Source organism: Sinohyriopsis cumingii, chromosome 3 (assembly GCF_028554795.1).
Source record: "Sinohyriopsis cumingii isolate HCF-2022 chromosome 3, ASM2855479v2, whole genome shotgun sequence".
In the NCBI taxonomy this organism is placed as follows: Eukaryota; Metazoa; Mollusca; class Bivalvia; order Unionida; family Unionidae; genus Sinohyriopsis; species Sinohyriopsis cumingii.
The window spans coordinates 125,798,643-125,816,984 of record NC_142963.1 but is presented as its reverse complement, the minus strand read 5'-3'; the positions used below and the strand labels follow the sequence as shown (position 1 = coordinate 125,816,984).

The 18,342-nt window shown below is 33.6% G+C and overlaps 1 protein-coding gene across 2 annotated transcripts in view; it reads right to left on the bottom strand.

Annotated features, from left to right (window-relative positions):
• The window catches only part of LOC149803788 (CD109 antigen-like), a 102,950-nt gene that overhangs the window by 23,996 nt on the left and 60,612 nt on the right, over window positions 1-18,342 (bottom strand). For both annotated transcript variants that reach the window (XM_089953584.1, XM_089953585.1), the window contains exons 20-30: window positions 18,209-18,326; window positions 12,989-13,102; window positions 12,522-12,626; window positions 9,484-9,612; window positions 8,773-8,899; window positions 7,628-7,804; window positions 6,169-6,250; window positions 5,284-5,440; window positions 2,620-2,697; window positions 1,465-1,642; window positions 813-1,036 (exon numbers count right to left, since the gene is read on the bottom strand). In XM_089953584.1, coding sequence (XP_089809710.1) covers window positions 813-1,036; window positions 1,465-1,642; window positions 2,620-2,697; window positions 5,284-5,440; window positions 6,169-6,250; window positions 7,628-7,804; window positions 8,773-8,899; window positions 9,484-9,612; window positions 12,522-12,626; window positions 12,989-13,102; window positions 18,209-18,326 — 1,489 coding nt within the window. The remainder of the gene's footprint in view (window positions 1-812; window positions 1,037-1,464; window positions 1,643-2,619; window positions 2,698-5,283; window positions 5,441-6,168; window positions 6,251-7,627; window positions 7,805-8,772; window positions 8,900-9,483; window positions 9,613-12,521; window positions 12,627-12,988; window positions 13,103-18,208; window positions 18,327-18,342) is intronic.

Sequence of the window (18,342 nt, the reverse complement as noted above, 5' to 3'; positions counted from 1 at the left end):
GTTGATTCTCCATGCTTCATTGACACCATGTGAAACAGTTATCGTATAGCTACATTCACTCAAACCCGTGCCGATACATATGGACAGCTAACATTATGGCTTGCAAAGGTGTGAGCATCATGTGATTAACAGGCATACTGTCAGTTTGTTGGGTATGCAAGCAGTATTGTCTGTCACCCATCTGACTGCAAATGTATACTATTTTATACACAAATTAATAAGGCCATAACTTAAACATTTTTCAAATATGTTTCATTAATTCTTTGTGTGCAATAAAATTAATTTTAATTAATATGAGGGTAACTGTCGACATAATGTATATGATGTGCTACTCTAATCAGTAGGGCTTCATATTTAATCTCTATTGTGGCTTATAGTCAATTTACCCTGTTGAGTGGATTGAAGGTTTTGGTGTTGCATACTTGTGCTTTCCAATCATTTTGAAGGTAACTTTGTTGAAATTATAATTTATAAAGACTCATAAAATTAGTTCTTGTTACAAAATATAAAATGCATCAATTGTTTTACAAAATATAATTGAAATGAAGACCCAATTCACCTATACTTATACATTTATGTAACATACCATCTTAATGAAACAAGAAAATAATATTAATATTGTCTGCAAGAATTAAATGCAAACTAAAATATAATCAAGGTCTGAGTGAATTTGAATATTTCAATGACTCAATTTAACAGTTTATCAATGAATGTATCCATATAATCCTCCATCAGATCATCCATCCATTGATTCCACAGACTATTTTTATCCATCATCCTCTCTTTCTCTCTCTCTCTCCAATAGTCTATACCTGTGTTGATTGGAAGCCACCGTTGGCATTTCTTTGTGTGGTCAGCCATTTAAGTACTGGCAATCCACTGGCGAAGTTCTTGGTTTCGATATAATGAAGGAGTGCATATGCCGCAATCTCGATGTCAAGGGGAGGGCTCTTCATATAATAGTCAAACCAGGGTGTGGTTAGTGGGTCACGTACAACACTGGATGATGGACGGGTTGGCCAGAATTTTTTACCATCTAAAATTAACAACCAAAAGCTTCAGAATTGCAATTGATGACAGAACATAACACAATTATCAAAAGATCTGATAAACTCTTATGCATAGAGAAAAAAAAAGCAAATTTCAATATTTGGTAACTTATTAACAGGTACAGCTATAGATTCATCGGACCCTTCACAGCTTGTACCCCTAGCTAGATAGGACTAAATACGGCACAATACTGCTAAAAATTGGTTTAAAAGTATTCAATTATATTTTAATGTTTAAAACCTTCTGTATCTCAATGTCAAGACAATTGATCAGATAATAAAGTTATGGTAAATGTAAATGGTGATGTTATACTTCTAACAAAGTATCGGACTGCCCCTTCACTTTGGATGAACTCAAGCAAAAAATAAGGACTGTATGTCTGAATGGATGTACGATATGTGTTATATTTCTTACCCTTAACTACAGCCATGTTATCCAGTCTGGTAAATAGTACCCCGCCCAAGCTACTGCCTGAGCGTGCCAAAGCGTAACTTGTTATGGCCAAATCATATGCATTGAATATATTATACACGTGAGCTTCCAGATAGGCACGTGCTCTTGCTGCTGCTCTCTGTATCTGTTGATTCATATTCTAAAATGAAATTCAGATATGAGAAAAGCATAAATGCTAACATTCTAACAATGGATGTCTTATGCTAAAATGAAAGAATAATGTTCTTATATAATTATTTTGGTGCACTGAAAACATGTCAAATATCTACCTCTCTGACATATCTAACTCTATGCAGTCATAATCATTCACTGTAGTCAGTTAACACATTAACCTCTGCATGTTTTTGTTGTTTTTGTCTGAAATTTGAGTAGGAAACACATTTTGAAAGCTATTTCTGAATACATTCTAAAACACCAACTTCCAGGTGATCTTCCAATAACATACTGCCTTGTTGTGTTAGAAACATGGTTTTTCATTGGCTATTTGGCTCGCGCATGAGCAGAAAGGTTAAAAGTTGGAGTTCTTTTTTTTCTTTTTTTTTTGCTTAACGGACCTTAGCTCTGAGACCAAAAAGTCTAAAATCTGGTCACAAAATCAGATTCTGACCACAGGCGAATTTTGGGTAGAAAAATCGGGTCCAAAATATGAGGCTTTTCACTCTATTTTGAAGTGCAACTAGAAAATCCAGATTATTTGGTATCATTGTAGAGTTACATCTGTCTAACTTTCTATAATACCACCCACTTTAGTGTATCATACATGACCTTGACACTACAGAGCTCGGCAGTAGGCTATTACCTCCTGCCACTTAAACTTGTCACTAGGGATTAATGTGTTAAGAGTGGTTAGCATGACAGATTTTTGACCGAGTTCGAACCTTATCAACAGATCAATCAAAGCTTGCTTCCATGGTGTCTACCTGGGCAAGGCACTTTACTACAATTGTGTTGGCATTAAATAACCTATGTGTGTTTTCTTGCCATAAAACACCAAACCAGATATGTTATTTTGTGAATGTTACTTTGTGGAATAAAAGCATTTCTTCATGACTGGTGTGTACTAAATTGGAAAATTCAATATTATTAGTAAAAATCAACACAGTTCTAAATACATACATTGTCTTGGATGTCATCATTTTCCAAAAGGGCAATGAGGCAGAAACCAGATAGACTGTATCCAACTGACGACCCTCCCTACAAAGGAGATGACTGAGAATGAAAGAAATCAGGTATCGACTGCAAGTGAAGAAAGGAAACAATAAAATGACTGGGGAAAAAAGCGAATTTTTGTGGAGTTCCTTACGGAAAGTAATTTGATGATTAAATTATGATTTTATGGCATACAGAATCATTATACTGTCACATTATAAAATCAGAATTATTCAAGAACTAACAAGTTTCAACTCCATTTCATGTTCCAATAAAAATTTATCAGAACAAAAGAGGGAAATCTAGAATATTGCATTCAGTGCTTCAGTGCTTCATACTGATCTCATAAATTGGGAAACAAGGATGAGATTGTTTGCAAAAGTATATTTTTTAAACAACAGTGTTCCATTTCTTCCTATATTTATTGAAATAGAAGAAATGAAGATTGGAGATTTAAACTATGTGGCTCTGCATTCATGTTAAGTACTACTTAAATGCATGCATGGGACATTGATGTGGCGTATTATTGTTATTATTATTATTATTATTCCCATTTTTCATAGCCCTTTAATGGTAATTATGGATATCCGTTTCTGAGTCTGAACTATCACTTGTGGTATTAGATATCAAGAAACTTCCGAAGTATTCTGGCTGTTCCTTGGAGTTAGTCTTTCTGTAGTAGTTCTGATGTGGTTAACAGCATCTTTATTCAGACCGTCTTTAAGTCTGATGAGTATTATTTCTGGTGCTCTACGACACATTCATATGAACCTTTGTCTGATTATCCAAAAAGCTGTCTGCATAATAATAAGGGTAACTTGAAGTGTTGATTTGTATACTTACAATGCACTAGCTTAATGAACTAAAGATGGTATATTACTTATTCCTGCACATGTCCAAGACATTTTATTTTTGTACATTTTCATTTATAGTCTTTCATGCCAATATAATCCCTTCTGCTTTTGTTTTTATTTCTCCTTACTGGAGTGATAATCAGGTGTCCTCACCTGGCTTTTGTTCCGTTTCCATTATAAATAGTTTATGGATTACTTTTTCTTTTCATTATGTTATTTTCTATTTGTGCACTCCTTTTTCTAATAATTCTTAATTCCCTCTTTATGAAACCAAGACTATGACAATTTCATCATCTTGCTGAACTTGCATGCTTTCTATTGGATCCAACACAGTCTTTCATTATGATCAGGCCATGTTATTATATTCATTATTGTCATTAATATTGATATTCAAAGGTCTAAAAATGGTTTATGGAAGTAGATGCAATTTAATTTAATGATCTCTTTGTCCAATTTTCTGATCAAATCATGAAGCAAGTCAATGCATCTTTCTGATGAAAATATCTAAGACAACTGCAACATATTGACTTTATTTTTAGAAGAAGACTCTCCAGATAGCCATTGAGATACAGTCATATTAACAGTAGGAATATGCAAGCTGTGTAGATAAGATTCAGAAATTACTCAGCATCATATTCAATACTGCAGTATTAAAAGCAATATTAAAATTCGAGACAAATCCTAAACAGTGTCTATATTTATATATAATAAAATACAATGTATTAATAAAAAGTAACTAAAAAATGAAAAACTTTTAATTTGCACAAGAAAGAAGTTTTAACGTGAAAGTTACAAAATGCAAAATATTTTCTAACTGAAGGGTAATTGAATTACTGGGCACCAATTTATGCCCCACAAGCAAAATGTCAATATTTTATTCTTGTTGTTAGTTAAACTTAATTTAACTGAAACAAAAACATTTTGACTTAAACATAAATATGATTTATTGTATGCAAAATAGGCTATCAAAGGTGAAAATATTTTATCAAAATCAAAACCGCAATTAACTTGAGGCAAAATTACAATCTAGATTGATCAAATAGAACTGAGCTTAAACCAAAAGCTCATATTTTTGTTGAAGCTAAATTTCATTTTAGCTTAAGCAATAGTATTGTAATTTTGGTTGAGGTTAAATTAAGATTAAAGCAAAAATATCATAGCTTAAGCACAAAAATCACAGCTTTAGCACAAATCACAGGAAAGACCAGTTGAACACAAATTTGGTATTACAACCTTAAAGGAATATCCCGATCTTAAATTAAAACTGACTTATCCATTTGGTATTACAACCTTAAAGGAATATCCCGATCTTAAATTAAAATTGACTTATCGGTAGAAGAAGAAAGTAGGATTTCAAGCTGGTTCATATGAACACCACACCATCACAATGGGAGCCAATCTGGAAACTGAATTGTTACATCCCTCAATGTTTGATTAAATTTTGCAATGGCCTCTTTGGTAAAATAGTTTTTAACCTGGTTGGTGTGAAAACTGCACTGTTTGTGAAGCCACCCACGAACAAATTTCAGAGTATATCATAAGAAACAACACTTCCAATTTGGAATATCATAAGCTCAGCCATTCTGGTGAATAAGATGAAAGCATGACATTTTATGGGTGGCTGTACAAATGACTCAGGGCCATTAGATAACATTATATTAAGTTTTATCTAACCCCTAGGTCAATTATTTTGCTTAATTGTGAGTAATCCAAAAATGTAAAACCACCAAAAGATTTGATTTTAAAATCCTTTAATTCTTACAGTAAGATACAGTACCCTTAGCATACTGCTGTGAACACTTCCTATGGCTGAGAAGGAACCATCTGAACTCTGATGCTTTAACATCCAACTGATAGCTCGTGTGAGCACATTCTCTGACACGAAGATGTGTTTCTTGGCCTGATGGAAGGATTTAACTACGAATGCCGTCAACCTGTATTTAATGAAATTTTCACTTAAACTGTGTCCATAGACAATACAAATATCTTCCTAAAATATAAACTGATGTACATCAGTTATTCTATAAAATAATTACTGAATACAATTTTAAGACATTTAATCATTGGTGATCGTGCGAAAAGATCTAAACATTTCATTCAAAGTATCTAGACTGTGTTAGGGATGCATGCGGCTCACTGGGGCAAAGAGCACGGGGAATCCATATAAAACATCTGCTGCATATGTATTAGCTTACAACACTGTTGGCAGGAATCAGACTCAAGTATAGAGACAGAAAAGCTTGAGTTTTGATTTGTGTGCTAATTAGTTTAAAATTATAATACTTTAAATTATAACAGCTGTATAGCATAAGCTGTAAATATAATATGGGACATAAGGCTTTATTATAAGGAAAAGTATGATGCTGGATACAACTCAGAAATAAAAATTATTTTTGGCACATAATTATTTTTTCCACAGAAATCTTTTGTGTGACCTCCTTTTAGGTAGATATAAACTTTATTTTCAGTTTTTTTTAAGGCACTTTAATTTTGTTTCATTGACTGCTGCCATGATGGCAATAAATTAGGTGTAAATGTATTCATGAGTAAACGTTGTATTTTTTATGTCTTTCTTATCAATCCAATGGTATCATACATCTATAGAAATCATGACAGAGACTACATAAAATAAAATATAAGAAATGAAACTAGTAACACCAACCACATGCTTCCGACACCATCATTTTCTCCCCAGATGCTGAATGAACCATCACTGTGTTGGAACGTCAATTCACGTTGATATCCTAAATGAAAATTGAAAATGTAAAGTCTTTAAGTTGACCATCTCAACCACATCCCCTTCCCAAGAACCCTTCCCAACAAACTTTCCCCATTTTTGTGATGGTGTTATTTTAAAGCATGGCAGCAATATAGAATGATGTAAACCTTGTTTGTACTAGTGACTATTTCAGACACTATACACAAATGGACACTATATCTGTGGAAATATAAAATATATCCTTTATATTTTTAACCTGAGTTTGAAGTATATTTAAAATGATATAGTGCTGATTCTTTTCAAAGTTAAATTATTTTTAAAGGATTTGTTTTGTCATTAGAAGCAATTATTCAAAAATATTTAATGTTGACTTGTATAAGAATATTGATGGAGAATTAATGAAAAGTCTTACTATTACTACATATAAAAATAATAATAATAATAATAATAATAATAATAATAATAATCAGAAGAATAAGATAATAATTGTTCAGTTTGGTTTTGCGGGTTTAACATTCTTTTTCAGCAAATGTTAGGCTATACATGGATGCAGTGATTGTGACCAGTATCTTTGGTGGAGGAAAAACGTGAAAACCCAAGAAGGATCACCAACCCCAGGAAAACCCTAATAAGAACCACTTAACCATGGGAAGCTACTAGCAAGCTTGGTCACATACCCATGTTGGTTGAGATACAGCTCAAACCCATGTGGTCAGATGAGATCTCTAAAGGTGAGTGTCTTGGACCACTCGGCCACCTGAGGCCCCAACATGAAGAAGAAGAAGAGAGAGTGTGTGTGTGTGTGTGTGATTTAGATTTTTAATGTAGCTTTAAAAAAAATTCAGTCATATTGCTACGATGTCTGCAGTGTGACAGTTTATAGTGATGTTTAGAGCTTGGGCATCATGCCACAGACATGTAGCATGATGTCCCATCCAGTCACATGATCCTGACACCAGGCTGACCAGTCCTAACATTAACTTCTTAATGCTGAGCACCAAGCAAGGCAGCTGTTAGTAATATTTTTAAAAGTCTTTGGTATGACTTGGCCTGGGTTTGAACCTGCAACATCATGCATCCGAGGTAGAAGAAGAAGAATCTGATGATGATGATGATGATGATGATGATCATAACATACTCCTGGCTGAAATAGTGGTCACCATACTACAAACCACTTAAAAGATGCATAAAGCATATTGTTTATTGCTTGGTGTATAATCCATAAAGACAAGCCTCTTGTCGTATCACACATACTGTAATTAGTCCATAAAACACTGCAGTTTGCTTCAAATGTACACGGTTATGGTATACATAGTAATTAACAAAAGTTCAAGACATTTACGAGGAGAACTGTATTGGAAACTTGACATTAGTTATGCTATTGGGTTATGCATCTACTTACCTCTTTGCATGTACATAAGTGCTTTTTCCCGGATGTCTTCCGTTAGTTGACCGGTTGTATTAAGATAATTTGTGACGAAAACATCAGGTGCGAAACTCGTCATGGTCTGCTCACCACATCCCGTAGGCAATTGTAGTAAATTATCTAAATTTTTCAATGTAGGTCCCATAACATCACCTATGATAATAATAATAATAACAATAGCACATTAAAAATTAACAATTATTGAGTCTGTAACACTGGAGAGTGTATTGGCATGTCCAATGAGTCTTTTTTATAATGATAGACCATGAACAGTGCCAAAGCAGACTTAACAAAATTAAGAAAATTCTTTTTTGTGAGAATAATTTCTGTCAACAAGAAATATACGGATACTGAAATATAAATTCTGCACTTTATAAGTGGAAATGAATTAGTATTTAATGCATGATGTTCATGAAGGAAAAGGATATTGAAAATTAATTGATTACATTATACCCCACGAACAAAAATGTAGTTGCACAAAGGTTATATCAGAAATAAAAGGAATGGGGGAATGTTTGGAAAACTTTTTCCCTGGCCCGATTCAAGTGAGATGTTTTCAGTCACAACGCTGAATTCACCTTCCAGATAATGGTATAATGCACTAGTGAATTGCTATTACAGCACTTTTCAGTTCGTGGTAGACTGATGAACTTGAGGGTCAACCAAAAAAATTATTCGAAAATCGAATTTTATTTGGTATATCTTGAATTGCTGGAGTTGAACTCAGACAAATGACATAATTTGAAACCAATTTTCAAATAACAAGATGAACATTGATTGGAACTTTTAACAGCAATTAAATATAAAATGAAATGATCATGAAAAAGTTTGTAATTTGGTGTTGTTTCAGAAATTATGAAACCAAACTAGTGATATGTTTAAAGAAAATCAAAAGCCTCAACATAGTGCATGAAAACATAATAAGATACAAACCCTAACCATATGGACATTAATACTTACCAATGTAGGTACGTATGGATGGACCATGATACAACTATAGTGTGGTGTCACCCTTGTCCATCTGTTCTAATGAACCACAAGCACATTCAAGGTGGCAAGGTGGGACATAAAACTGCTTATTTTATTTTTTGTTGACTGGGTTAATAAACTTGTATATTTACCCATTGCAGTTACTCTCACTTTTAAAGAATCTGCTACTACATTCTGTGGCAGTATGATGGGTACTTTCACATATGATCCAGCAGCAATGATGAAAGGATAGTTGTAGTCTCTGTGTGTACCCTCAGGCTGTGAGAATAACAAAAATTGCACTGTTATTACTCAAAATTTCAAGTCACAACACTTTGTGTATATGATTTACTCCTCTCTGCCTCCAACCTCTCACGAGACCCTAAATCTCTAATTCGTGTCTCTTCCAGTGATGTCTGAATGCGTAACATTTTGTCATTTTAAAATCCTTTCATGCATCAAAGGGGAGGCAGCTGAAAGTAATAGCTAACTTGCACATATCTTGATAATGGACAAATAAAGTCCTTTATTAAGTGATATTTCATCAATAAGTTTTAAGTAAATAGATAATATAAAGGATAATGGATAGGGGCAATGTTGAAAATCATGGCAATAATTAAATAAAGTTAATTCTGTTGCCTGAATCATATTCAGCAAAATTAAATATTGTTTAAACTTATTTTTATAATGCTATCAAACTGCAGTTTTGATATTTTGGTTAAATGCTGAAATGAGTCACATCTTATTGGGACATATTACAGCATTTGTATTAAAAACTACTCAATACAATTGCTTGGAGCTGGTTATACCAATTACATGAAAATTCCACTCATACAGTATTGAAGTATTACAACAACCAATACCTCTACAAGCAGCTGCCTTCTCACACCATCAGCCGCAAGGACACTCTGGGCTTTTACTGATAAATCTATCTTGCCAATGGCAGCAGGTACAATGGGAATAAAGACCGATTCTGCTTTGCCTGCTGCAACCTGTAGAAAAAAGTATTTAGGATGCAATCAAATAAATTTACTCACTGTATAAGCAGCTAAAACTGTACAAAGTATACAGATCAGTGTTGTTAAGAAACATTAAAAATCAGATATTTGAACTTGATCCTTCTTTTAACATGTTAAGTCAAGGTGACAAACAGGAACTGAGTTGGAATTTCTCATTTAGTCAACTGTCTATGCTATTTACACTTTTACAGTTTATTTTACTTATAATTTATCTACTTGAAAAAGAATACTTGGTGCAGTTAGGTGTATGCTTACAAGCTCCTCACAACCAATTTAGGCTGATATTTATGAAAAAATTAGAACACTTGGATATTAATTATATACCGCCCTCCCCAAAAACACCCCACTGAAGTACTGAACTTGTATTTAAGTTAGTTCCCTAAATTTTACACATTTATTTTATTTTGACATCTACAAAGAAGATAGAAAAAAATAGACAAAAACTGAAGACAGAGTTTATGACTGAAGATCTGGGTATGTCTTAATACGCAAAGAATTTTTTGGTAAAACAATGAAATGGAGTGAAATATAATATGCAACAGGGTGGACTACCTTTAACAATAAAAAAAACTAATGTTTGCAGGAGGTTCAAAATAAAATATCATAAAATAGTTGGAAAAAAGAGAAAAAGATATAGTTTATGATGATTCCTTGATGTAATTACATTTACCTAATGAATTCTTTTTTGCATAATGAAAGTCCTTTTTGCCAAACAACCCCTATTCAAATCTTAGTTAACATGATCCAAACATGTAAATTAGTACAATATCTTAAATTTTTAGTACAATGTCTTAAATACAATTATATCAAACATAGTATTTATTTATGTAATTAATTTCAAAGGAATACAATAAAGAGAATATATGCATGACTCCATTTAATATTACAATGTTCTATATTATTCCTTATTACAAAACACTCCATTGCACATTTAAGACTTACACTTTTTCTCAGATGAGAAAACGATATACAAACATCCAGGGAAAATGCAAAAAGCTTATTTCCTTTTTAATTAAATTATAATTTTTCCGTTAATACTCACCTTATTAAATTACATTAGGAGAAATTTCTGCCAACTCTGAATCTGGCCCTCTCAGAAAGATGAAAAACATCTTTGTGTCACTATGTTATTGGCAAAGGCATGCAACTCTTTAAATTAACTCCTCACTTGCATCAGTTAGGTGGCTACCATTATATCCCGATTGGCTTTTTACTTTAGCAAAACCTTAAAGGATCCTTGCATTGCTGGAATGGGTGCGGTGGGAGGGATTTTTTTGGTAATGTATTCAGGTATGTATTGTCTGAGAAACAGAATTTACTAAAGATATTTGCTTTCTCCGTCAAATACATTTAATGATCAGATTATGTTAGGAGAATAGATAAGAAGAGAAGGAAATGTTGAACACCATACCTCTACCTGTGTAATGTATGCACTTCTAAAAGGATAAACATCTCCTAATGGTAGTTTAGCACAGCAAGTGACAATTTGTTTATACAGTGCGTGGGAAATCCCTGTGGGATTCCACATGTCATTATCATCTCATCTAACACTTTCCAAGGTGAAAGTGGCAAATTTGTGTCTGGGCCAAAGTTGTGCTTTCATAAATGGGGCATCATACACCATCTATACAGCTACCACTATCACAAAGTGGTTCAGTTCTCTCCTTAGCGAGACCATTCTATGCAAATGGCAACTAGAAGAAAGCAGATGAAGCATACCAGACAGCTGACTCTGCTATGTCCTAAACTGAAACATTACATTCAAAGCAATTGGAAGTCGCTCACATTTCATGAACTGAAATGTCCAATAGTGTACCTGATCCAGTGAGAGTTAAAGGACACACTGATTTAATAACTATATTTAGTCAAGTAGCCAGCACCTGAAAAGTTATATCTTGCATTCCTGCAATCAGCAATAGGAATAGTCATTTACAGTTGGTGCCGATATTTTCCATGCATATCAGGTAACATGAGAGTGTCCTGCATCTTCGCTCCTCTTGACAGATCGATCAACGACAGGGAAATAATAATTGTTGTTGCTTGACTAGAGCCACCATGCTGTTCTTAGCAAGGAACCAGGTTATGTCATTGGAGCAACTGAATCAGCAGAAGGGAACTGCAAGAAATTTAAATCTATAGATGTAGTAGATGCGTTTGGCCATGACAAAATCCAGGAGAGTTTCTATTTGCTAACAATATGAGTGAGTGTGGTCTGAATATGTCTAACTTGAATGCAAGTCAGGGATTACCTTGTTGCAGCCGTAATCATTTCTCTGATGAAACCTGGACATGTCTGAGATTATGTAACAGTATTTCTTGATTGTGATAGGGTCTTCAAGAGATAGAGAAAGAAGTTTGCCAACATGGATTGGGTGTTGAGAGTAATGGGGTTGATGTCATTGTTGTGACACCAGTTACTGACAAAAACAAGATTTCCTCTTGTTTGTCCTAAAAGTGGAGGATATTCATCTCAAGGTCCGAATTCGCTATATTGATAATTCACCACACAATGAGGAAAGTAAGTTTGCTCATATCATGAAAACAAACCATACTTACTGAATATTTTTTAAATTTGTCATGTAGGAACTTTGCTGTCTTTCCGTCACATGTCCCGTAGTGAAGACCCAAGGGCTAAAGTTGGAGCCATATGAATCAGTAAATGGAAGTATGTATATGACATATCAAGACTGAACATGTGTTCATTCCATCTCAATCGCAGGTCTCAGCTGCAGTTAGACTTCGTAAGCAGAAATGTTCTGCAGTAAAAAGCTATGTTTGTGTGTAATTTTGCATGTATTTTGGCTGTGTCTAAATATATAACTGTTTATGGCAATAAGAATATGTAAACTAACTTATAAAATTTAAATTAAATTTGAATGTACCTTTACGTTCTTGGTGATGGTCTGTGAGATGTATTGCATGTTTCCACTGGCATCCAAGGGTAGAATGACCCTAAAATCGTTTGATTTATCCAAGGTCACCACAACCTATTAAAGATACGAATGAACAGATACTATGCTAATTAAGATGACAGGAAGACATTGTGGTGGACTAGTGTTCTTCAAAATAGTACACTGATACTTTACCATGTATTAGTTTGAATTCCAAGATAAATTATTCACCATTAGTTCTTCGTAGATATTAATTATAATTTAATTTTATTCTTTAAAATCCTTATTTTGTCATTATAACTTTTGTCACATTTGTTGGAAAGTAGGGATTATTCAAGTTTTTAAACATTTTTATATTTGTTATTTTATGGAGGTGATGGTTCTAAAGTGGCATAAGCAACTTTCCATAACCATGATTACAATTTTCAAAAAGTACATTATTTTGTAATACTACATACATCCACATCTTGTGTCATATAATTGAAGACGTTTGCTTGTAGGACGAGCTCCTCTCCACGAACGACGGAATAAGGTAAGTTTAGACTCACAAAGAATGGGCGGAAGGTACGGAACTGGAAAAGAAAAAATGTAACTGATTATGCATGTTTTTTTTTAGATAAACCTTAATATGGTTTCTATTAAACAGATGTTTAGTATGAAAACAATACTGACTGATATTGATATGGCAGCTACTAGATTACAGCAATGCAGAAATAAAATAAAAAAGTCTAAAAAAAACCTATATCTATATGCCATCCCTGGCATAATGTAGTCCACTCATAAAAAAATGCAAAACCTTGGAAAGCTTGGCAATAGTTTTCATATCTCCAATAGGCAAAATCTTTCCTTAGTCATTACTTCCTGATTTCAAGTTACTTTTTGGGGGGAGGGGTTGTTTACTTGTTTACTCTTAAAATAAGAAATTTTCAGTTTCTTTAAGCTAGTCCTATTTGCTAAAGAATATTCGAAGCTATATGAAGATAGTCATGTATTGGTTAAACCCGCAAATGAAAACTGAAAACTGCATGTAAAGTGCATACATGGTATATATATATATATATATATATATATATATATATATATATATATATATATATATATATATATATATATATAAATGAATGGTTCATTAGCACATTCCAAGCTATATAGTGCCAATTAAAAGTTAAGTTCTGAAAACATACAGCTAAGCAATTACAGAAAAGTTTAGGAACACAAATTGTCCCAAATAAACATGAATATATATTTCAACAATCAGGCAATCAGTACTGGGCCTAGGGCAAGGCTTTCAGGGTCCTGCACTCCACTTGTCCCAAAAAGTAGGCATACAACAGTAACTCTACTGGCGAGGGCCCACTGCCAGCATGGCACCTTGGGCATTGCAAACTAATGGACTGGGTCTGTCTACAAGATGAAGGATAAATCTTTAAGAGCAGAGTCATTCATAACACCTGACCCAGTCCTATATGCATCTGACTTACCATTTCAGCATCAGTCTTAAGCTATGTTGCAGCAATATGTTACATAGGAACAGTATAAATAAATAGCGTTAATAATATATAAATCTGGTGTAAGATAGGCTCTTCATAGTAGGTTAAAAACTGTTGTTTTATTACTTTCAAGCATATATCATTTGCTTATAAAGTGAATGTTCATTTTGGTCAAGTGACACTTTGGGTAAATTCTGAAAAATGCATGCAGGGAGTTTTATTTTGAGTGGAATATTGGCACACTTGGATAAATTCTTTTTTCACATCCAATTATTCAGCATGCTATAATTACCATGGACAATCAAATACATTAAATAATACTTTTCTTAACTTTTAATATGGAATGAAAACATACTTTTGTGGACACAATGTTATATCAGAAGATGATGAGAACCCATGAAATATATATTTTAAGTCATCATGCTTGACAAGAATTGTAGGACAAAAAAATCAGATTTTTTCATTAGACTGTAAGAAGACATCATAGTAGTGGTTATGATGAACATTTCAAGTCACATGTTATCTGTGCTCATTTCCAGATCATTCATAAATGCCATACATGTAGTCCCATGATATGAAAGGTAAACCCAAAGAGCATTTCCACTCTTCGAAAATACTGCACATAAATTAAACGTTTCTTTGCAGAAAAAAATCTCATGATTTTCAAATGAGGACATTATACATTTTTGAAGTCACCTTTAAAAAGGATCTTACTCTTTTTTATATTTATGGTTCAACTGGGAAATTAATACCACAAAAGTATGATACGACATCAGAATACTGTGCACATAAATTGCAAAAGGACATAAATCAAATAAAGCTCTTTATCTGAAATTTATATTTAAATAGTCTCTACAATCTTCATTCTTGGTTTCTACTTTTAATTCCTGGTTAGTTATTTAACATTTTCTCCAATTTTTAATTAATTTAAACTGAAAAAGCTTACAATTGGTTCAAGGCAATCTGATAAACGTTTATATTATAAATACACCCATCACAGTACGCACATAGACATACATTATTTAAAGACGTGAGCAAGATTGTGTCATACATTGCATTAAGCAGCAGGTCACAAAGGACAATAACTCTTAAGCAAATTGAGGGAGCAATGAGGTTTGTTGATATGTACATCCTCAGGTGCTAACAATAATAATTAACAAGTTTTATAAAAATCAATTATAAAAGTGCCAGATGACCTGTGCTGATAAGATTGTAGGACAGACAGAAAGATGAATATGAGGATTCCTTTATAACACTGACTCAATAGAGGAAGTGATACATTCACAGCCTGATCGGCACTCAAGATGTATGAAAACAATGAGACAGTATGCACAGATCAAAAGATTTATAGCAAAAAAAATCAATAAGAGTAAAAACTTTAAGTCGGGACAAGAAGATAGACTGCAAGGACATACTTGGAAAACAGGAAGCCACAAGTTTTCTTGAGCAACATAGCATACTTAGGACAATGCAGACATGCTAGAAAAGTTCAAAGACAAAGTCAGGGATGCTGAACTACAAGAAAATGCACTGATAACAATAAATTTCTTGGAAAAATCGTTACAAAGCATGACCAGTTCAAAAGTCTCAGGACCTACTGAGGTGCTTGGGTTCCGGATAAAGAGATTCATGATCTCGTATTAATGACAGATAATCGTAGCCAGATATTGTCACACTGGCAACATTGGTGACGAAATTAAAAAAAGCAATGAGCAACTATATTCAAATAACCTGCTAATGCATTTTTATGGAAGTGTTGCATTGAAATGATTGCTGAGTTAGATAAGAAAGATCTATCCAACAGAGTAGAAGACCTATAGTCAAACCTTGAGAAGGATAATGGATAAAATTGTACTTCAGAAATATTGAAGATGGAATAAGAGTTCTGCATGACATTCATTGACTTCAAGAAGATATGTGACATAATTCCCTATCTTGAAGATCCTGATGTGTCTAAAACAGACTCTAATGTCCAGACAGAAATTAAATTATTATCTCAGATATAATTTGAAATGGATATGCCTCCAATTTAAAATGTAAAACCAATGGCATTATAAAAACTCTCAGTCAAACAACAGATTGAATCAACTTGAAAGATGATTGCAAATACCCAGCTTCTTCATTCAGACTTTAGGAGCCATTTGGATATGAAAAATGTCATCAGAAATAAATACATTTGATAGGTAAGGAACGTACAAGATGTAAATATAAATGGGCATACAGTTGCAACTATCAATACATTTGCGATCTCTGTCATTAGATACACTTCAATAATCTTTAAACCTTGCCAACCAAAAAGATTTATAAGACTGACTGTGATACAAATGATGACATCAGATTGAGAAAGTTCTATAATGGTTCATTCCTGTACCTGAAAGAGTGTTTAATGTATAATGTTTAAAGAAAAGAAACCTATTTGATTCATGGCCTTCACATTTAATAAAAGTACTTCAAATGTGTAATGCAACACATGTTCCATGAATCATGTATAAGTAATACCATGTTTCAACAACAGCCCCTAATCTAAAAAGAAAAATCAGCATAACTAATATCGATATGTGATCTTGACCTTGACGATATCATCCCTAACGTTGTCTGAAATCTTGAAGATGCATCAGTATATCATATTTAATATCAAATGGCTCAATGGTTACAGAGTGGAAAGGCTGATACATGTATATAGGTAAACCAAGTTTAATCTTTTAATCTCAAAAGCCTTTAATTTTATAAAGCAGGAAGACAAGTGTGGTGGCACACTGAAAATACCAGGCCATAAACGTTGACAATCCAAATATGATACCCACTAACATGACACCTTGTAATCATGCTGCTCATGTAGGCAAAGTTTCGTTCTTCATATTGCTTGAAAATTAAAGTGTGAAATGGAAAGAATGATGGAAAACTAAAAATACAGAGTTGCGAACATGTCTTAGAAGAAGTACTCCAATACAGTACATGTCACCTCATAATGATGAAATGTACCATGTTCCATTCCCTAAAGTTAATCTGCTTGTAAGTTAGATCATAAATGGAAAGTGTCATGAAAATCTACAAATGCTGAATAGTGCTCTTCACCTTTATTTTCAACATGCTTGGGAGCTATAGAGCGGAACAGATTGTGTGATGGAAAACTTTAACTCTCTGACCTTGCACTTGAAGATCAGTTACAACATGGTATGCACTACACATTCTAAAATCATATTGGTTGGTACGCAAAATTTAATATCTTAATCGTAAAACACTCATTGTTTTAGAGCGAAACAAATGTAATGCAAAACTGAAAATATCAAGTCCTGAACTTTACCTAGGTAATTGGAGACCAAGCTTATTATGAAACACACCTTTTAATCATGATGTATAAATATACCACACTTCATCCATTAGACTGGTAGTTTGAAAATGATGGAGCAGATTTCAAGTGTAACAAACAAACAGATGGAAAAACATATACTATGTCCACCCACTTTTCACCAAAAGGGGGACAGGCAGACTAAAGATTGGAATTGTAATATCCATCAGTGATGCACTGCATCCAATGGCTGCTGTAAACATTCTAATTATTCCCAAAATACACAGGGGAAAAGGCCTGATAAGTGCTGGAGACTGCTGGGAGAGATGGAAGAAACACAGGAATGTAAGTCAGGGGATGAGATGAAGATTAGGAAAGTAAGTCAGGAGATACTGTGATGAAGATTTTCTAACCAAAGTTCTAAAACAAACTTTCTAAAATGAAACAAAAGAAACAGTGATATTAGAGGTAGTGCAAGGAGCTAGTAATGGAATGGAGGGAATATTTGCTTGTATCATAATACAAACAACCGGTCACTAAGTGAAGGAAGAAAACAAAAGAATTTGTAAAGGCATCACAGTATCAGGCAGTCATGATCAGCAGCATGACAGCAGGTGTAAAACAAAAAGAAGAATTAAGGAATATTGCTCCACTTGTGATGAAAATACTTGGAAAAATTTGAGGAGAGTATAATGAAGGCCTCGTACTGAAGGTATCCAAACATTAAGTAATTTGCACAAGATTCTGGAAATCTCAACTAATGCTATATGACCCTATCTGAGGTGAAATGTTACAAGCCAAAAATACCAGCAGATGCCACAGAATAATAATAATAATAATAACAATACTAATAATAATAATTCTATTGCTACAGAAAATTTAATTGTGTCATTCCCCACCTTGGCTGGTGCAGATGCCACTCCTAATCCAGTCATTTTATTGACAGAGAACGCACTGGCAACCCAGGATGTAATAGTGTCAGGAACAATGGCCGAAATGCTGGCCTGGCCTAGTGCACTGAAATGAACAACAT